This window comes from Candoia aspera, chromosome 1 (genome assembly GCF_035149785.1).
Source record: "Candoia aspera isolate rCanAsp1 chromosome 1, rCanAsp1.hap2, whole genome shotgun sequence".
In the NCBI taxonomy this organism is placed as follows: domain Eukaryota; kingdom Metazoa; phylum Chordata; class Lepidosauria; order Squamata; family Boidae; genus Candoia; species Candoia aspera.
Genome location: NC_086153.1, coordinates 32,481,907 through 32,504,600, shown reverse-complemented (window position 1 = coordinate 32,504,600; position 22,694 = coordinate 32,481,907). Strand labels below are relative to the sequence as shown.

At 38.3% G+C, this 22,694-nt stretch overlaps 1 protein-coding gene across 2 annotated transcripts in view; it reads right to left on the bottom strand.

The window, feature by feature from the left end:
* Positions 1–281: 281 nt before the first annotated feature.
* Positions 282–22,694, bottom strand: part of ASB3 (ankyrin repeat and SOCS box containing 3) — a 48,635-nt gene continuing 26,222 nt past the window's right edge. For both annotated transcript variants that reach the window (XM_063301536.1, XM_063301539.1), the window contains 4 exons: positions 20,315–20,512; positions 17,757–18,005; positions 9,712–9,845; positions 282–1,088 (listed from right to left, as the gene is read on the bottom strand). In XM_063301536.1, coding sequence (XP_063157606.1) covers positions 811–1,088; positions 9,712–9,845; positions 17,757–18,005; positions 20,315–20,512 — 859 coding nt within the window. In that variant the 3' untranslated portion in view covers positions 282–810. The remainder of the gene's footprint in view (positions 1,089–9,711; positions 9,846–17,756; positions 18,006–20,314; positions 20,513–22,694) is intronic.

Here is a 22,694-nt window from a genome sequence, read left to right as displayed (position 1 = left end):
TCCAAGGTCCTAGTCTGAATCAATCCTTGTCTTTAACTTAAGTTACTTTAACTAAGATGCTCCCTTCATTGACAGAATGGCAACCTTCCCAAACTTTATGCTCCTCAGATGTGTTGAACTGCAATTCCCATCCTCCCTGACCATCATACCAATGGCCATGCTGGCCATCAGTGATAAGAATAGTAGTCCAACACTTCTGGAGGGCACCAGATTCAGGAAGCATGTCATTTAGAACAGAGCTCATTGCAGTGGCATCTCTGGCAACAAATTCTTTCATGTACTTCATGTATAAATTTCATTTATCATCATTAGTAAATTCCATTATTGTGAGCAAAGACAACAACATGATACAGCTAAGGAGAAACTTCTTTTAATTTTGGAGGGATTGCTGTCCTGGCTATCCACTGGAGGGCAAATGATAGCACGCGTATGACGACTCTGTCAACCAAATGAAGTGACTTAAGTATTTGTGTCAGACGTCATGATATCATGGTATCATGAAAAGACTGTGCCATTTGCACAAGGTCATGTCACACAGGTTGTCATTTTGATGTCATCATGGCTTGTTTTAGATGCAGCTGATCACTGGCATGATCTATACTTACATGCTATTTTTTTATTTAAATTCTAGATTTGGGAGGTAGGAACTCACAACATGTGAAAGTTATCTGAAAGCATCCACATTGTGTATAGGCAAGCCCCTCTAGTCTCTGAAGTGAAATAACTATAGTGAGTAACAGAAGAGAAATGTATACCTTTGCAGCAACCAGTAAACAGAGCACAGTTCATTTTTTACAAAGGTGGAAAGCTCTAAGAACTCTGATGATCTGGCATCAGTTCTATTTTTTTCTCTTCTGTATGTTCTGAATTAGAACAAGATGGCAGGGCACTTCCTTCGTAGACTTCTCCCAGCTTAAGCCAAGATTCTGAAATGGAGTATGTTCTTAATACATCCAAATAAAGTAAAAAGTCTTGTAGGCAAGTGGGTATCGGCAACTGGCGGATGTGCTGGTCTGATCGCAAACAAGCGCTTGTTAAAAGTGACCGGATCTCCAGGCGGCACAGATGAGACAGGGATGGGATATGTTCTGCCACAAGAGAGAAACATGCATTTGTCAGGAGCAAAACAACTGAGTGTTTCATGAACCTTCAGCTTGAGTGGTCACCGCTAAAGGCCCACAGAGGGAGGGAAGTACCTTTCCTGACCCAAGAACTACACTTTGCCTTTAAGCAATATGTCCAAGGCTGTACACCAGAAAGAGTCCAGAGCAAAATTGGATTTTATTTCATTTAATTTCAACTTAAATGTATCAAATAAAAAACTCTGACAAGTTATGTATTTAATAATTTTATCTTTCTGTCACATTAAAAATTACCAGTGTTACCATATTGTAACAAGTTTTGGTGTTCTGTAAGGGCTACTTCCTAGTTTTCTGAGGGACAAAGCCAAGGCTTTCGGGAACTGCTGGTTGCACATCTCTCATCTACAAAGAGAGCAACATGAAAAGCGGCCCCCACACAAAATCTCCATGGTCATGAGCTGAAGTTTTCCTTCATGAATTGAGGAACTTACTTAACTACCTCTCAGTCTCAGCCATTCTTTGGCTTGGTCTCTCTTGGGGGTACAGACAGTCTTCTGAATTGGTACCTAGTCTTCCTACTGTTTTACAATAAAATTTGTATATTTATATTTCCTCTTTGATAATAATAGGAAAAATGATTTTGTTGTCCTTGACTTTCCCCCACCTGATCTTCAAAGAAAGCTACATTCTAAGTTTTGTGTCAAAATAATAAGACATAAACAGTGTTTTAAAATTAAATAAAACTAAGATCAAAGGACAGCCACTGACAAAGAAGGGCAGATTTAAATCAGCACCAGAAAATCTAAGCAGCAGGCCTGTGTGTTGAGACAGCAACTTTTCTTTTTTCCTTTCCGTTTTTTCATTCAGACTTTCTCATTTATTTCATTCTTACTCTGCTTCATGTATGTATGTGTGTTTGGGTGTGTTGGTGTGCATGTCGATGGATGGATGGATAGATTTATATGTATAAAACTGCCAATTACATTTCCAATGTTTTTAAATGTGGAAAAAGAACTGAAATTTCAAATGCCATGTTGAAATATAAGTTGAAGGAAGCCAGATGGGGAGGGGATTAATAACACACTTCAAATACCTGAAGATATTCACACAGAAGAAGGCTATTATCCACTGTCCCAGAGTGCAGAATATGAGAAATGGATTTAACTTATAGGAAGACAGATTCTTTTAAATGTTAAAAAGAAAATTGTAATAGTAACATTTTGATACTGGGACCAATTACTGAAAGAGGTGGTAAGCTCTGATTCACTGGATATGTTCAAGAAGAAGCTGGATAGGTATCTGGTATGAATGCTTTAATCTAGATTCTTGCACTGACCAAGGGGTTGGGTGGCCCCAAAAGCCTCTATCATGGGGATTTGCATTTAAAGAAGTTATGTAAAATATTTACATTGGTTGGAAAGGAAAGTAAGTAAAACTGCACTTTAGCTAACCATCTCAAATAAACAGGCTCATGTTGAAGAACAAATTATTTCTGATAGCTTTTTGGTTACAAAGAAGAAAACAAGGAAGGCAAGAATCTTTATGCACTGATCAAAAATATTTTGGCAAACAAATAAGTAAATTTGATAAGACTGAGACCATTTCTTCAGCTTATACAGAAACTGTGACAGTGCTGATTGGGAAGCTACTTTGCAAAGCTGGGAGTTACACACCCTAAAGACAAAAGAAACACTGCTGTTTTCCTATAATATGAATAGCTCTGTAATTGATCTTCACTACTGAATGTCTATATTGCAAATATTTAAAGTTAAGAGGGGTTTTATATTTTAACTTTTTTTAAAAATTAAAAGTTTGATGTTGTCGAACTCTTGTGAAATTGGTCCAGCTGCCAGGAAGAGCTGAATCCTCAAGGCACATGCCTTTAAGCTACATATCCAGGGGTTACATTATAGAAATGAATCACTAGACAGGCAAAACAGGATGTGAGAGCTCTCTCTCTCTCATATAATGGGTTGGGGGGGAGGATGCCAGGTGAGCACCATCTAGAAGAAAGATGGTGGCAGTAGGAACAAACAAACTGTTAACCCAAAGCAGGAGGTAAAGCCTTGGTGTAACGACCCAGGCTTCTGGGAGATAGGCTTTGATACTCCAGCCTATCATCAGCTGGGTCTGCTACAAAGGTATACATACAAATGTGTGTGTGTGTGTGTATATATATATATATATATATATACACACACACACACACACATACAGATATAGGTAAGATATATGCACACTTTTACTGGGAGAGGGAAATCTCCAGGATTGGTTTCAGCTGGAGTTCTTTACTGAAAACGTGGGGAAGCAGAACACACGGCACAGGAGTTTCGTATGGTGATCATACATGTATATACAGGTAGTCCTCACTTAACAACTAGTCGTTTAGTGATGGTTCAGACTTACAACAGTGTTGAAAAAAATGACTTACAACCAGTTCTCACGCTTATGACCATTGCAGCGTCCCTGTGGTCACATGACCACAATTCAGGTGCTTGGCAGGTGGTTTGCATTTATGACCGTCACAGCATCCCGTGGTCACATGATAGCCATTTTCAATCTTCCTGACCAGCTTCTGACAAGCAAAATCAATGGGGAACTGCATGATTTGCTTAACAACCACATGATTCACTTAACGACCATGGTGATTTGCTCAACAGCTGCCACAAAAAAGGTTGTAAAATCGGGTTGGATTTGCTTAATGACCACTTCACTTAGCAACCAAAATTCTGGTCCCAATTGTGGTCATTAAGCAAAGGCTACCTGTATACATATCCTTCCTTTGGGAGATCATCTTAAATCCAAGGTCCATATGGGTAAATACAGTGAGTGATATCAGGCAGTTAACTGAGAACAATTTCAGCACATTACCCATGAAAGAGATATAAATTGGTCAAGATTATATATTTGGTTTCTTTTATTGAGATTCCTGTGTGTTGTATCTGAAGACAGCATGCTCTAAAATGGTGCTCAGGGGGACTGTTTACTTTTTAGCTCCAGGGTTAGTTGGCCAGGAATGGTTAATTGCAAGTTTTTACTTTGCAAGTTAGCAAATTATCAGAGTTATTTAGAATAGGGAAAATGATAGTAAAAGTGAGCAGGAGAAGTAAGAATTGGGAAGCAAGAGAATGGAAGAGAATAAGGGTGATGTTTGACAGAAGAGGTAGTAATGGAGCCCACTGGATAAGGAAAGGAGAAATGCAGGGTGAATTTAAAAAAAGAAATAAAAGTGATGGCCCACACAATTTCAGGTGTGCCTACTTATAGCTAAGACTTTTGCAAAGGGTGCTGGTTTGCATGCGTTCAGATATGCTCAAACATTTGTTCTGATTAACCTACTCTTATGTTCTTCTATAAAAGCCTATCATTTGGATCCCTTAGGACATAATTTAGTAAGAGCTCTGCAAGATCAAACCAAAAGCCTATCTAGTTCATCATCTTATTTCCCACAGGGGCCAACTAGAGGACCATAAGAAGGGCATGAGGAAAATAACCCTGAATCATTCTTATCTCTCTACAAGTAATATTCAGAGGTATATTGAATTTGGACATGGAAATTTTGCATTTCATGTAGCTAACAGCCATTCATAAACTACTACTCTTCTCTAACTTTGTATTTGTTAGAGACAAATCATATTTTGCAACAGCAAATGCAGATTAATTCTACCTTGGCCAGAGTCTAACAATCAACACAAGCCTTTTCCAACTCAGTGCTGTCTAAATATGTTAGAATAACAGTGCCAAGAATTCCCAGCCAACATTTGGAAGATATCAGGTTAAGGGCACTGGGTTATTAGATATGTCAAGCCAGTTCCTGTATCTATACCACAGCAGTATATTTTAATGTTTCAAGGCAGCACATAATACCCAAAATGTGTGGCCCCCAGAGACCTTCAGAAGTTAATGTGACAGAAAGGCAAATAATAAATACATGACTAGAGATTGATATTGTATTTAATTATAATGGCATAAAAATATCTTACCATATTTTAATTTAATTCTTGAAGTCAATATATTTTGGAATGCAACCTGAAGTGTACCCCATGTGCAGGTTTTGGTCCAGAAAAAGTTATGCATCCTAATACTTAAAAAGAAAATGTTAGAATGAGGTCAATTCAGACCATACTAATAACCATACATTTGAATTTTCTAAAGAGTTTTTTAAGCAGAAAAAAATAAGAAAAAAAGTCTGGTTGGCAAGCTGATCGAGACCACAAAGTGAGATTAATTAAAGCAACATTCAGGCAGAACTCTCTCTATGCATTTGCTGGATTTGAACACAAGAGAAAAGAGACATTTTCTGATCAGAGGCTTTCCCAACCTTTCCATTATTAAAAGATGGTATTTTGGTCTCCAGGGTCTCTAGTTAGCAACTGATGATTGCAGACTGTATCTGCACCATTCTCCCCACCTGGCAGGCGGTCTGGAGCTTCACTGTTGCCTGGAGTAATTGGATGACCTTTATTTCCAGAGCAGGATTAAGCAGAGCCACAGGATCATTTATTAAAAACACAACAGCACACTGATTTCAGAAGTCTAATTTGGAAAGCCAAGTTTCACAAATGCCCCTACTTCAACACTAGCATCCACTAGTGCTCCTTCTACTCACTCAGCATCTGGCCCAGGATAGTCTAGCTAGTTCCCAAGGTCTCTCTTTCTAAAACTGGAAAATCCAGGACCTGAATCTGGATTCACATTTGCTTCATCAACAATAATAAAATTAAGTTCATGGTACATTAAGCTGATCCTAAGATCCTATCTATACATCTACTTTCTCCTTTGTACATCTTTTCAATACACATAAGCACCAAGGTGCAGCTATGCTGCCTCACTCTGGCAAGGGGTGTGTTCCTGGGAGGAATGTGCAAAGAATGCTAGGAATGTATCTCAAGAGTATATATGCCCAGCAGGGTCACTCAGGGCATGAAGTTCATCCCAGCTGCTCAGCTAAAGCAAGCAGACACCTATATCAGGCAGCAGCAATATTTATTTGTTTGTTTGTTTATATCTATGTATATAGCCACCCATCTCACATAAAAGTCACTCTGAGCAGTGTACAATACTTAATTAAAAACAACAAATATCTAAAAACAGTCAGAATTTTTTTTAAAAACTATTAAAAAGCACATAAAATAAGGGATATGATATTGGAAATATTGGAATATTGTGAAAATATGTCAACATACTGGAAAATTATGGAGGAGGATCACCTAACAAGTAACAAGGCATCATTTCACACCATGCTAATGAAGGCAATGGTAAACCACTCCAGTATTTTACCAAGGAAACCACAAAGATAGACAATATAAAGTGACTGACAATAGAGTGCCAGATGATGGGCCCCCTAGGTCAGATTGTAGTCAACATGCTGTTGAGGAAGAACTGAGGATTTTTCAGAGTACAAATGGTGTTTCTGATGTGGCTACATTAAAGCCTTTGGAATGTCTAATTGCTGGTGCTGCCATGAAGGAAAAAAAATGCAAAACTGCAAAGACAGAGTTACAGTGAGAACTTGAAATGTAAGAAGCATGAATGTGGGAAAGCAGAACCCAGTGAAATATTAAATGTATCAACTACACATTGGTATCTTAGACATCAGCAAACTGAAATGGACCAGAATTGGACACTTTCAGTCAGAAGATAGTACAGTTTACTACTCAGGATTCATTAAAAAAAAAGATGGAATGGTGTTGTTTTCATGGTTAGAAATAATACAGCAAAGACAGCATTTGGGTAGAATGCAGACAATGGCCAAATAATATTAAACTTCATGGACAGGTCTCTAATATGATGGTTATCCACATTTATCCTCTGCCCACTGATCAGAAGAGGAGGTTGACAGGTTTTACAGTCAAGTTCAATCTGAAATCGACAAAACATGCAAGCAAGATATGCTGTTTGTAGTTGGAGATTGGAATGCCAACGCTGAAAACAATGAGGAAAATTTACTTGGATTGTATGACCTAGGAAATAGAAATTAAGCAGGAGAGCAAATTATCAGTTACTACCATTCCAGTGATTTCTTTGTTGCTAAGAGAAGATGCTGATGCTAGGGAGAGTGGAAGGCAAAAGGAAGAGGGGCCGACCAAGGGCAAGATGGATGGATGATATTCTAGAGGTGACGGACTCGTCCCTGGGGGAGCTGGGGGTGTTGACAACCGACAGGAAGCTCTGGCGTGGGCTGGTCCATGAAGTCACGAAGAGTCGGAAGCAACTAATTGAATAAACGACAACAAGAGTTTTCAAACAACCAAAATGACATCTATTTACATGGATATCACCAGATGGAACACCCAGAAATCAAATTAACAATATTAGTGGTGGAAGGAAGTGGAAGAGCTAAGTTATAATAGCAAAGACAGGGCCAGGGCTGACTGTGGAACAGATCATGAACAGCTCAAGTGCAAATTCCAAGTCAAGCTAAACTGGAATAACAAAGCCAACCAGTTTCCACAATATAATATTGAGCACATACCAACCATTTTCAAGAACACCAACAATTGCTTTGAAGCCCTGAACCTCAATGATAAGGAACTAGAGGAACCATGGAAAGAAATGAAATAATTTGCTATGGATGAATGTGGAAAGAGCCTTCCAGAGACAGACAGACAGAAACCAACCAACCAAACAACCAACCTGAATGTTCGAACAAATGGTAGAAACTGAGAAAAGAGAAGCCAAAGACAAGAAAGACAAGATCTCAGGAAGAAAGAATTTCAAACAGCTGTTAAGAAGCATTATTACAACCACATTTGTAAAGATAGTGAAGATGGAAATATACACAGAAAAGGCCAAGAAACAAGGTAAATTATTTCTGGATAATTGAGAAAGTCAAAGAATACCAAAAAGAAGTCATTATGTGCTTCACTGACTATGTCAAGCTGTGGAATGTCCTTAGGAAAATGGGAATTCCACAACCTCTCAAAGTTCTCATACAAAGCCTACAATGTATGAAACAAAGCCATAGTCCACAGTAAAACAGACTGTCTCTAGGTTGGAAAAAATGAAATAAGGTTGCATTCTCTCTATTTATTAGGGTATATGTTGAATATAAGTTGAGAGAGCCTGGACTGGAAGAAAATGAGCGTGGTTTTGAAATTGGAGGAAGAAATATCAATAGCCTGAACTATGCTAATGACACTACCCTAATAAATACAAAGGATCTGGAAGCTCTAATAATGGAAGTCAAAGGGCACAGTGAAAAAATGGGACTTAAATAGAAACAAAAACCAAACTAATGACAACAAGCACAGCAACCAACCTTATAATTGACAGTGAAGACATTCTAGAGGTGAATAGCTTCTGTCTTTTAGAATTGATTACTGACAGTTAAGGAACCAGCAGTAAGAAATACACCATAGACTAGCACTTGGTAGAGTAGCAGTGAAGGCCTTGAAAAGGATTTTCAGAGGCCATGACATGTCTATACCTACAAGATTCAGAACTGTGATGGCAATAGTTTTCCCTGTGACCCTCTGTGGATGCAAAAGTTGGACTTTGAAGAAGCAAGATAAAAAAAAGTATTGACACTTTTGAATGTCTGTGTTGGAGAAGACTCCTGAAAATACCATGGATAAGAAATAGCTAAGAACCATTTCTAAGATAAGAAATGGATCATAGAACAAATCAATCCAGAGTTTTCACGTGGGGCACAAAATTTATCAGGTCCAAGTTACAATATTTGGACACATTATGCAATGACACAGCTCCCTTGAGTTGGGAGTCCACAACGCTGGGAAAGGTGGAAGGAAAGAGAAAAGGATAAACAGCAGCAAGATGGATGGACCTGATTACAGCAGCAACATGTGTATCACTGGAGGCCTGAAGGACCAGGCTGGGGACAGATCATCCTGGAGAAGATCCAGGTATATGGTTATTAAGAAAGGACACTGTCTTGATGGTACATAGTCAATCTTTTAAAAAAGGAAGCATCACTACAAGGGAAGGGACCCTGTAAATCTTCCATAACTGCACCCATGTGAGATATTTACTGATAATACAACACTTATTCCACATGGGTGTAACCACATTAAAATATTTCAATGAAAATTAACTTCTTATTCGTAGTTACTATCCTATTACACCATGAAAAAATAAAGCACAAAAGTCCATAAGGGACATAACTTCTTGCCTTGCCACTGAAATAAAATACAGAAGACCGGTAAGTTTTTGGTAATCAAGAATCACACATTAACATCTGAGAATACAGCATCATATAGAGTAGGCAGGGACATATTATATAGAACTTAAGCTTTTTTTAAAGCATACACCATAATTTTCATATGTTTCCTACCTTGAAATAGTGGGAAATGACAGCACCATTTTTCTAGTTAATAGGGGTCAAAGGGAGAGGTTGTGGGCAGCAGGTTGCTACCCATAGTTTAAACAAAAGGGGTCCCTATAACAGGACAGGATCACTATCATAAAGATTATCCTAAATAAAATAAGTAATAAAATAAAATAAAATATGTGATTTGCCTATTTTAAATATGTTATATATTAAAATCAACATTATGCTATCTGAGCATGTATAATAACACTCTGGTCCCTTGTGTAATCGACTAACGAATTATTTATCATTCAGACCCTGATAACAAACAGACCATGCAGAAATAAGCTGGCTGCTTACCAAAATGGCTACAGGGCACCCACAGGGAAGTCCCTTTGCAGCTGGAAAGAACCTGCTCCACATTCCAAGGGAGCCTCTTCCAATTACTGAACTCCAGAAGGAAGTTCAAAGCATCACCGCTTACAGAGCAAACCCTAGAAGAAAGAAAAATAAATTACTATAAGAACCAGTGTATTGTAGTGAATGGTGTTGGCTTCTGCTGAAGCAGTTCAAGAGTTCAAGTTCCCTAATCAGCCATGAAGCCTACTAGGTGATTAGAGGCCAATTACTGTCTTTCAGATAAACCTATAATATCCTCAGTTCACGAGAGAAATATAAAGGTGAACAGTAATAAAATTTTTAGAGAATACTAAGTGATGCATTCCTAAAATTCAAAACTTTATTTACTTGGGAGAATATGCTTATATCAAATATATAACACATTATCTTAATGGGATTCATATAAGTCAGGCCTACTACATTCTATTCATTACATTAAAATTAGTCTAACGCTGTTCTCCTGTAATTTGAATATCTCTGTAATAGATCTTCACTACGAATGTCTGCATTCCAGATATTTAAAGTTTTAAAAGGCTCTTTACTGTTTATCATTTTTAAAATATATTTTTTTTATTTCTTTTACCTCTTGTGAGATGGTCTATCTCCCAAACAGGATAGGGAGAAGAAAGGCTGAATCTCTGACCACAAACTTACTGTAAATGCTATATAGCCAGGATGTGACACTATAGAAAATGGTTTCTCACTTTTTGCTTTTCACCTTTTTATCAATGAATATGCAACACAGGGTACAAGAGCCCTATTGACTTGCAGGAAGATGAGGCACCCCCAGGGAGACAGAAGGCTGTAGCAGGAATTACCAAGCTATTATCCTAAGGTAAGAGGCAGGACCATGATGTGAAGACCCAGAGGGCTCCTGGAAGAAAAGATTTGGGACTACTAGTTTTTTACCCTAGAAGCCCAGCCAAAGTCTGCTACACCATGGTTTCAACTTTTATAAGAACGGATCTCTGACTCACCTGCTCGTCTCCCTTTTTTACCTTTAATTTTAGAGTAGCCAGTATTGTCTGCCACCTAAATCCTATACTGTGGTTAATCTCAATTTTTGCTAGTTGTTCATTAACAATGACAGTTCATAAGCCATAGTTTGAAACTGACTTGCTTCAACTTGCTAATACTGGTCACAATTTGCCTGCTTATTGTAAATGTAGAATAGAAGCAAAACCACATAAATATTTCTTTGGTGACATTCTAAAAGAAAATGGTACAAATGAGCTTAAGGACTGTTGTGGGAATCAAACAGAAATCCTAGCTATTATATTATTTTACCCCGAAGACCAGCAACTCCATCACTAAGCTAAGCAGTCATTAAACGAAACATGTGACCGTGACGTGCAATCTCCTGCCCGCTTCCCCATTGACTTTGCTTGCCAGAAGCCAGCTGGGAAGGTGGCAAATGGCATTCAGTGTGACTGCAGGATGGTGTGACCGCCATAAATGTGTAACAGTTGCCAAGTGCCTGAATCACAATCATGTGACTGTGGGGATACTTGCAATGGTCAGAAGTGTGAGGACCAGTTGTCACTTTTTTCAGCACCGGTGTAACTTCAAATACTTGCTAAACGAATGGTTAAGTGAGGACTACCTGTATTTACATTCCCTCTTTTATGCGTGCTTTTATATGAGGAAGAGAGTTGGGGACTGCTCTACTTGCAGTTGGTTATTTAACTGTGTTGTAACTAAATCCATTAAATAAATCTTAAGAAAGATCATTTGTCTTGTTCAAAAGGGACTGGGTAAGGGAACCAATATTTTTCCCATTACCACTCATCCTGCTTCCTTACGTTCAACAGAATGGAATAATCAATGTGATCATGTGATCTCTTTTAACTCTGTGGATACTATCATAATACTAAACAGCATCAGAGTGGATTAATCTGTTACTGTTTAAGAGACAATTCAGGTAAATTTAACCTAGCTTTCATACAGGTGTACCTTCAGAGCCAGATGTGGACAATTTAAGATCCATGGGCATCGTGTAATCTACCTCATACCCCTTTTGTACCTCTTAAAGCATTCCCAAACATCTCTAGGATGGCTACACATCTTCAGTTCAATAAATGGAAGAGGGATTAAGGAGCAAAATAACTACCATAAATCTTGCCAAAACCTGACTTTCCATGACATGGTTTCAGTAATGGGATTTCACCCGCTAAGATTCCTGATTGGTGTGTCTCCCTAAGTCTTTCATGACAAAAGATACAGAACATGTCCATGTTGGAAAAAATTCAAGCAATTTGAACTCAGGATCTTTTTGCTAATGTTGTCAACATTCATCATGGGAGCTTATAGATTCCTATGCCCAGCATGTGTGTGCGTGCGTGCGTGCGTGTGTGTATATATATATATATAGAGAGAGAGAACAGGCACTAAGCACCAGATCATTAGAAGCAGGAGTCTACCATACTAGATAGGACCCGAGGTGCAGACTGTAGAGAGACGCCTTAGAGACAGTCCAACACATAGTGGCAGGGTGTAAGATGCAGGCAGGAACAGCATACACTGAATGGCATAACCAAATAGCTGGCACTGTGTAGAGGAACATCTGCACAGTGTATGGGCTAGACCCTCCCAAGTCCAGATGGGAGATTCCACAGAAGGTTGTGGAGAATGACAGAGCTAAGATCCTGTGGGACTTCCAGATCCAGACAGACAGGCAAGTACTGGCCAATCAACCAGACATTATGGTAGTAGACAAGGACCAGAAGACAGTGGTGGTGATAGATGTAGCGATGCCAAGTGACAGCAACATCAGGAAGAAGGAGTATGAGAAGCTGAAGAAGTACCAAGGCCTAAAAGAGGAACTAGAGAGGATGTGGAAAGTGAAGGCCAAAGTGGTCCCAGTGGTGGTAGGAGCACTCAGGGCTGTGACTCCCAAGCTGCGAGAGTGGCTCCAACGGATCCCAGGAGCAACATCAGAGCTCTCTGTACAGAAGTGCTAGGAACAGCTAAGATACTGCACAGAACCCTCAAACTCCCAGGCCTCTGGCAGAGTATCCAAGATTGATGAAGACACATACCACCCATAGGGGTGAGAATTTTTTTTTATACCCACATAAACATACATACACACACACACCCCACATACAGACATAGTAAATTATTCAGAAATCATACTGCCAACTGTAAATCCTAACTTTGTTCAACTACTGCAATTAAATTATTTATTTCATTTCTCTCACATATACCTTGAAGACAGTACCACAAAGGATCAAAGCAGTTAATAGAATTACACCCAGGCTGCATTTCTTGTGACCTTTGATGATATTTGGCTTCAGAACACAAGGCTCTTTTTATTAGTTTAAAATGGCTGTAAATCTAATGTATTCCACAACAAGATGACTTCTGCCCTTTGAAAGCAAAGAGAAGATATTCTGTCCTTTCTATGTGGGAAGGAGTGTGCATATGCTTCATTTTTTGTTATTTGTTCAAAGCTTTAGAAATGCAGCATAGAGCAATTTCCCCTTTCACTTGAAAAAGTCAGACCACCTGCTTTCATTGAGGAATCAACACAGTTTGAATTTGACACAGAACACAGTACTGGGAATGACCAGCACAATGGTCTTCCTGTAAGCATTTTCCACTGTTAATTCAATTCCAACCTCATTGTCTGCCAATAATTTACTTTTGTTCCAAACTTCCTCCTATTCTTAAGATCTTGAGGCTGGAACAGCTGTAATGTTTGGGATGCTGAGTAGCAAGATCCCATGCTTCTTCCCTAAAGCCCCTTACAACTCTTCACAACTCCCCTTAGAACATCATGGCTCAGCTTAACATAGCAACTATGGCTAAATGCTACCCAGAGTTTATTTTATTTATTTATTTATCAAATTTCTCTGCCACCCATCTCGTACACGACGACTCTGGGTGGCTGTTTGCTGTTTATTAGGCCTAAGGCAGAAATCATTTTTCTTAGCTTAATAATAATTATTAAGATTCTACAGATGCTATTTGCCCTCACATATTTCTTTTCTCTGTAGTGCAAATTCTCTCCTTTCTCAGAATTAACTGTGGTGTAGTGTTATATCAGCACTCATATTAATGCAAACCCTGATCATCAGAGCCTGACACTGAAAACTGAAGCTGGTTCACAGAATTAACTTCTCTGTCAACCTAGCATATTCTACTGGGGAAAACATGCAATTTGCAAGTTTACTTCCAATACCTTTAACCATAATTATTTACTTAGGTCATAGAGTTTCCATTCTGCAATTCTAAATCTTAGCTTAGGTACTGAAATCTAAGGACTTGCAGAGTCAGGCTGCAGAATCCTGGAAAGAGGGGACAGGCTTAGATAGGTCTGAACCAAGATATGAGAAAAACCAGTGTTATTTTCATGGCATTTGAAGGTTGCAGACAAACCAGTAAATGCAGAGGAGCATCCTGTTAATTTGCTCCAGTAACAACAGTAGCACAATTATGCAGCAAGCCCAGATAATAATATGAGACTAGCCTTCTAGACTTCCAGGATGGGAGTATTCTGGGTCATAATATTGCTTTCCATACCCTTACAGTAGAATTCAAGCACTCGTTCCTGGCTTGCAAGTGGTGTTCTCCGTGGCTCCCATTACTCTGATGGATGGCAGATGGAGGGCCGAGGTACACAATAACTGTACACATTAGTGTACCTACCAAAATGTTCACATCAGTCAAGATACAATAAATCCAGCCCATATCAGTCTTTCCCTATCCACTCTTATCAAGCTCAGTTGTCCCTATCCCCTCATTTTTGTGATGCCCTGTTTTCTCCACCAAAGATATCAATTACTGCAAATTTTAAGTATTGGCCTTGTAATGGTATTATATGCAATTTCTTTTTTAAAAGAAAATCTGACAGAATTTCTAGGGCTTTGCTGTGCTTCAGATTTTATTTTAACTAAGTATTTTGGAAAATGCAGAGTTGTGCGCATAGCATCTGTCTGCAGCTCTTTAAAACAGCTATGCCTTGTCCCACAATCCCAGGAGAATATGTTTAAAAGAGCTGCAGACAGGTTGTGCTCCACTCTGAAGCACCTTTTGGAAACCAAGATGAACACAGCCCTAGAAATTACACATGGGATTTGCTCTGTTTATACACAGCAGTAATATTCAGCTGTCCAATTGCCTTCCTTTTTTATTATTATTGATTTTTCTTAAAAAGTTTTCCATAGCTAAGAGACAAATCCAGAAATATATTTTAAAAAAGAGAAAAAAGAAAAGGTGCAGAAAAGAATACAGTTAAAGAAACAGATAGTTAAAGAAGCAACTTTTGCGCTTCTTATAGAAGTTACAAACTCACTCATTATCCCTCCTCCCTCCTTAACGTTACAATAATCCCTTCAGCCTGTTATTCAATCTTTTTCAATCATCTTCACAATCCATTCCTCCATTGTGGGTATGTCAGTATTTCTCCACCTTTGTGCATATAATAACCTTGCTGCAGTTAGCATATATAAAATCAGTCTTGCTTAAGTGTTTTCTAATTGACAATCCGTAAGTCCCAATAAAAAGAGTTCTTATTTCATCTCAATATTAATCTTCAAAATTCTTCGTCTCATCATATACATTTATTTCCAAAATTGTTTTGCTTTTTCACAAGTCCACTATGTATGGTAAAATGTCCCTTCATGTTTTTCGCATTTCCTTTTAAAAATCTTTTTATTAAATTTAAATTAAATTTATTTTAATACATTTAAATTAAATTTAGTATTTTAACAACAGAAGATAAACATGAAAAAATCTATGAAGAAAAGTTAAGCAAAGGAAGAAAGAAAAAAGCAGTATAGATACATAAAGGAAAAAGAAAAAGATATTTAAAGAAGCGACTTCCAATCTTCTTTACAGCAGTTACAAACTTATGGTCTCTCCTCCCTCTTTAAGGCTACATTACATAATTCCCTTCTTCCCATATTCAACCCCTTTAAACAGCAAATCCAAAAATCACCAATTCATTTTTTTTTCATTTTCAGCAAAAAGTCCATAAATGGTTTCCAATCTTTTATGGAAGTATTTGTTGTTTTATCCCTGAACAAACAGGTCAATTTTGCCATTTATGCAAATTCCACATCTTCACGATCCACTCCTCCATTGTGGGTATTTCAGTATTTTTTTCATCTTTGTGCATATAATAGCCTCACTGCAGTTACCATATACAAAACCAATCTTCCGTGAATCTTTTCTAATTGGCTGTCCATAAGTCCCAATAAAAAAAATCTGGTTTCATCTGAATATTTTTAAAATTCTTTGTTCCATCATCATGTGTATCCAATATTTTTTTTCTTTTTTGCATGTCCACCATGCATAATTAAAATGCCCCTTTGTGCTTTTCACATTTCCAACATTGATTAAAGTGCCTTTATACATCTTAGATAATTTACCTTGTAACATATACCAGCAGTAAATCATTTTATAGAAATTCTCTCTTAAATTATAACACAATGTGAATTTCAGTCTTTTTAACCACATTCTCTCCCAATGGTCCATCTATATATTATAACCAAAATTCTTAGCCAGTTTTCTCATGCACTCTTTAACTTGTTCTTCCATTTCAAATCTCAACAAAAGTTTGTACATTTTAGCAATCACATGTTCATCATTTGTACATAATTCAATTTCAAATTCCATCTTAAGCTGTTCTATTCCAGTGAGCCTTGGGCCAGTCACTCACTCTCAGCCCAACTCACCTCACAGGGTTGTTGTTGTGGGGAATATAGGAGGAGGAAGGAGTATTAGGTATGTTTGCTGCCTTGAGTTATTTATAAAAGTAATAAAGGCAGGATAAAAATTAAATAAATAAATAAATAGATAGATAGATAGATTGCTCTCTCTAATATAAAACATATAAATACCACTGAAAACTAAATCCCTCTGCAGTTAATTGTTCTCTTTGACTTCATCTTAAGCTGTCCATCTTTCTGTATTAATAAGTCTTGATATGTTAACCAACTGTCCAACTGCTTTCCAAGCCCAATTCAACACATATAAAGCAATATTGTGCAGCATAACCATGAAATAAAAATAAATACAGTGATAGTAGTCTGTTTCACACATGCTGAATAAACATATAAAAGTTTCCATGCTTAAGTAGCCCAGTCCGAACCTACTAGATATTGAACAAAGCCCTGAACATGTGTTCAAAATACCCCATAATAATAGGTATCAGTCTGAAGTGATTCCTACACACATATGGACAAACAGTTGTAAAACTTTCTTCATGGACACACAAACTCGAACTGATGAGATCTGTAGGTCCCTGTGGCAGGAGTTTCATGCATTTATGTCCAGACATGTGCAACATTCAATACAAAGTGAGGCTGATGATACAATGGCACATGAGGCCGACATGGGCAAAAGATACTATCTGAATTTACTGGTCTGCAAGAGATTATGGATTTCTGACCAACAACTTTTAACTGTAAGAATAACAAAATAACACATGTGATAGTCTTTATTATATGAATGTATAAAAGAAGTCTGGTGCTTGCCAGGAATGGATTCTGACTTTATGAAGGACTTCGCAGTCAATTCAGTACTGGTATCAACTCTAATTTAAGGCCTCAACATTCCATAATCCTAGGTAAATTTCTTTTTGTAATATACTTTGATTGGCGAACTCCTATTTTAGGGGAGAAAATCCCATAAGTCTGAAATCCTACCTGGACTATACAAGACAGCCCTTCCATACAATCATACTGAGTAACAAAAACAATTCCTGTGATATACAAATGTATGGGTCCATACATGCATGGGCATGTTTGTATTTCTGTATGCATACAGACAGACATATGTATACATATATACATGGTGGTGTGCTGGAGCTGGCTCACCAAGCCAATTGATAAATTTTCTGAATTTTGTGAGCTGGTTCACAGCTAAGGTAAGCCTCAACACCTAGCACACTAATCAGCTGTTCCATGCCTAACAGTGGCCTGTTCTTAAACATTTAGCAGCACACCACTTTGCATACACAATCATATAGTATACTTATACTCCTATGTTATCTTGCTTACCATGCGTCACAGAGGAGATACACAGGATTAAACCCAGCCAGCAGGAGTGACGGCAGCCACTCTCTGTACTCATGTCCTGCACTGACTGCGTGCTTTGAAAATTCTGCCAGGTGCTGCTGACCCGGGAGCTTGCAATCCTGCCTCAAGAAATGCCGAAATAGAGAGAATCTTCCGTGTTGCAGGCAGAGGCCTAAATCCATTTCAAGAACCTTAATTCCATATCTCAGTAGAATGAGAATTAATCCAGATCTGCAAGAAATGCACAAGCCATATATATGTTAACACAGTATTTATTCAAAACAATCTTCTGGAAATTAACCATCAACTTATACTCCTATGTTATCTTGCTTACCATGCGTCACAGAGGAGGCTCACAGGATTAAACCCAGCCAGCAGTTAGCCAGCTAGCTGATTAATCCTCCTTATTAAATAGCACTAGGCCAATGGCTAGACCTCTCTACACCATCAATGAAATTAGTGGGCCTCTTTGAACACAAATCCAGTCCAGCAGAATGTTTCAGAGAAAGATCCATAGAGGTGGCCAAACATGGTCTGAGGGGCGAGTTTCTATTTAAACCAATCTTCCCAACACAGAACCCTTAAAAAGCTCCACACTACTTTGAAAGCCACTGAGTCCCCTTGGTGTGCTAGACTGTGCAGGCTGAGCAGGTCAGGAGACGACTGTCTTCAATTGTACTTGGGGGGGCAGCGGTTTGGAAAAAGCGGGCTTGTCCACCTTGGTGGATTCACAGTATTTTCTAAATTTGACTATAAAGTGTGTGCTTACAGTATGCACTGTATATGTGAGGGAGGGAGGGAGGGAGCGAGAAGCTGTATTAATCACGTCTTGTACCTCAACTAAAGTTGCTATTATTACAACTGGGAAATGCAACAAATGCAGTCTGAAGAACTCAGGAACACTCCATTCTACTCCACCTCCTTTTCCAAACTCTGGGATTTCCATGAATCTGCCAATATCTTCCTCTTATGAGCAGATAATGCTGCTTTGCCTACATAAGCAGCAGCACTCATCTCTGAGTATTAAAAATAAAAGGATTTGTTTTTAAATGTTATACTTCAATGCACAGGGTGAAAGTCTAAGTATGAAAAACAGTTGTCTGCTTATTCTTCACTTGCCAACACTTTCTCCTTCACTGACCAACTCCCAATGACCAGTTTTTTAGCTCTTTGGGCACATCTCCTGAACTAATATATGGACTGGAATGCAGTCACCCATATTCATTTTTTTCTATTTTTAATATAATCCTCCACTAAAACAAATATATGTTTTAAGTTTAAATGTGAATTTCAGAGTAAAATATACATTTGAGAAAAATGCAGTGTTAGTGAAGATGTAGGGTTTTATAAACCATAAACATGTGATGATGACATGGAATGAACATCAACCCATCTATTCATTCCTATGTTTTCCTTAAGTAGGGAAAAGGGAAAAGTGATTTGAATATATGAAGTTGTCTCATTACCCAGAACAGCTCACTTGTGTATCAATTCATGTGACTGGCAGTGGATCCCAGAGTTCTTTATTATGATGTCTCCCCACTTGCTTGTAGGAGTAGGATAAATGGTGCATTAGGAAACACTAGTTTTTATAAAACAACAAATCTCTCAACCTTGTGGCCCTAATCCACTACCATTTCATTTAGGTGAAAATAAAAGCATTTGAGAGTTCTCACAAGTTTCCCATATCATAAGTAGTGTGATCCTTCCACAGAGCTACAATATTTGAATCATGTTCTAGGGAATGACAGGATTCCTTAGCAGCTTAACAGCAGTTCCATAAAAAAGATCAGTAACAGCAGAGAAGGATCCCCAAAGGTATTTCATTTTCCCATACTGACTGATTTCTCTTGAAATGTGAATCTGCATGTTCTAAGCCAGTGGTTCTCAAAGTGTGGTCTGGGGACCTCTGGGGGTCCCTGAGACCCTTTCAGGGTGTCCACAAAGTCAAATAAATATTTTACAATTTCTCAGTTTTGATTTCTAATACAGTAAATATTGATAGATATAATCCAAAGCTCTTTGGGGTCCTCAGTCATTTTTAAGAAAGTAAAGGGGCCCTGAGATCAAAATGTTTGAGAACTGCTATTCTAAGGCATTTCCAAGAATCTACTTCAACAGGCAGTTGAATTTGAAATATTATCTGAAAGTAAAATGTTTGAAAAACTTTGAATACAAACCAGTTAAAGGTAAAGGTTTCCCTTGACATTAAGTCCAGTCATGTCTGACTCTAGGGGGCGGTGCTCATCTCCGTTTCAAAGCCGAAGAGCCGGCGTTTGTCCATAGACACTTCCGTGGTCATGTGGCTGGCATGACTAAACGGACGCCGTTACCTGCCCGCCGAAGCGGTACCTATTAATCTACTCACATTTGTATGTTTTCGAACTGCAAGGTTGTCAGGAGCTGGGACTAGCAACGGGAGCTCACCCCGTCACACGGATTCGAACCGCCAACCTTCCGATCGGCAAGCTCATTATTTGCCTTTTTTGCTAGTTCCCAAAACATTCTTGTCCCATAATACCTGCAAACAACATGCATACCCTTTTTGAAAAGCAAGAGACATTGGTGATCTGCAGCCAAAGAGAGGACAAGCCTGGGCATCTGGTCTGTAACCCTCCTTAAGCAAGAGCTCCAAGCAATCTTCCTGACCACTGTAGATCGCAGAGTAGACAGGACTCACTTTGCCTTCAGCACTGCCACAAACCCGATCAGTAACCGGTATGAGCATGCGCAATATACTGCAGAAATGCAAAATGGATGTTACTGTGCAAGCATAAAAACCTTTGTTATGTAACTTACAGATAAAAACAGTACTTCCCTGGCCTTCAAACAAAAAATCTTATTTGCTGCCTTTAAGATGCTCTGTATAAAATTGAATTCTCAGCAAGTGGCAACAACTGGCTGATATTATCTGGATTCTGAAACTAAGCAGAGTTCAGCCTAGTGAATGGAAGACCTTTAAGAAATACCAGGGCCACAGACAAGACATATTGGTTAAAAGCATCATAGAGAAGGCAGTGGCAAGGAACACTGCTGCGGAGAAAATTACATAATTGCATTCATGTTGTTACTAACAGTTGAGCTTGATTCAAGGGCTTCTATACTAGATAGCTGAGTCCATAGGACAAAAAACTGAAAGTCTCAAACCTCCTCTTCCAGAAGCCCTCTAGTATGGAGTGGCAACTTAGTAGTTTCCACTGCCACCACTTACCTCCTAATAGGCATTTCATCTTGGGTCCTCCATGTAACCCTAGTATGTGAGAGAGATAGGACTCTCAAACCAGTGTTGCCTTTCTGGCAATTAAAAGGTTAAAAAAAAATCAAACAAGCAAAATAATTACAATAATGCAACCTCTTGGCCATCTAGCATAGAGGCATGTAGCTGGATGATCCAGCCCTTCCTCTCCTCCTTGGGAGACAGACCAATCTCACCAAAGAAAAACAAAACCAAATTTTATTTAAAAAGAAAAAAAGATAAAATGTAGCTCCCCTTTTTAATTTTAAATATTAAAATCCAAATAGTAAATGTTAAAGATAAATGACAGAGCTGTTCAGATTGCAATAAAACAGCTGCCTGAAAGGAAAAATACAAAGGAAAACACAATGTTTCAGACTGACAAGATGCTACTACACATTCTTCATTCTTTGCTCCAGAGTGAAGGGGAAAAAAAGAAGACTGGTTAGGTATTTTAAATTAATATTAAAGATTACATGAACATTCCAGAGAAGATTTGGTATCTTTATATGCAACCTGATAGATTAAAGACTGAGGTTACATACTCAAATTCTAATTTGTCAGAGAAATAACATTAGACTTCAGCACCACAAAGAAACATAAATCACAACCAACTGCAATGTTAAACAATTTGCCTGTTTAAACAGATGTTCCCTATGCTTCAGTTACCTGGACTGGAATGTTAGTCTCGGGTTTTCCCAGCCTCAGTTCACAGCTTTTGGAATTCTGCCCCTAGATTTAAAAGGACCAGACCTTTTCTTTTTCCAGCAGAGGGAAAGGCGAGGTAATAGGATTCGATACATGATGTTTCTTTACCTTTTTAAAATTTAAACAGCTCTAAGAAGCTTTTTTTGTAACAAGCTTTTACTGGAAGGAATCTCACTGATTTTTAAAAGCAATTATGAAGATAAATCTAAAATTTAATACCTGGTGACAGAGATTTAACCTATTTTTAAATCTATTTTCTATTTCCTGATAGCCCTCTTTTAATCTACCCAAGTTCCATGGCTTGGTTATTCATTCAGAGAACATTCCAGAGATATGCAGCCAAAAGTGATTTGAAGACAAAAAATTCTGTGAAAAGCTGTAAGCAGAAGAGACAGCTTTTAAATCCCATCCATCCAAAAGACTCCCTTCCTAATCACTTTGGAATTCAGAGGTAATCCATACATAGCCTGGCAGAAAGGAAATCTTACCTTTAGAGGTTCTGTCTGTTATGCATTAAATAGAAACTCTATGAGAAGGAACCCAATAAAATTAGGCCATAGATCATAGTGAAGCTGGGATGGATATTTCAAATTATAAGGAGGGGGAGGTCCTCCCAGTAGATGTTGCTGGTTGTGCCCCATTTTCAGGAGGTGAGGGAGGCTAAGGCTAGAAAGCATTGCTTTTCAACTATTATTCTTTGGAGCAGGTTTCCTCCAGATCAGTGTTTCTCAAACTTGGCAACTTAAAGATGTGTGGACTTCAACTCCCAGAATTCCCCAGCCAGCATGATAGTTGAAGTCCACACATCTTAAAGTTGCCAAGTTTGGGAAACACTGATTTAGATGTCAGACTGGCCCCTTCAGTAATAGCTTTCCAGAAACTAGCAAAGGCTGAATGCCAGAGAGTGCATGGGATCTGATCCTTAGTCATCATCATTATGTTTTTTATTATGTTTTTCATTTTTTATTGTTACTGTT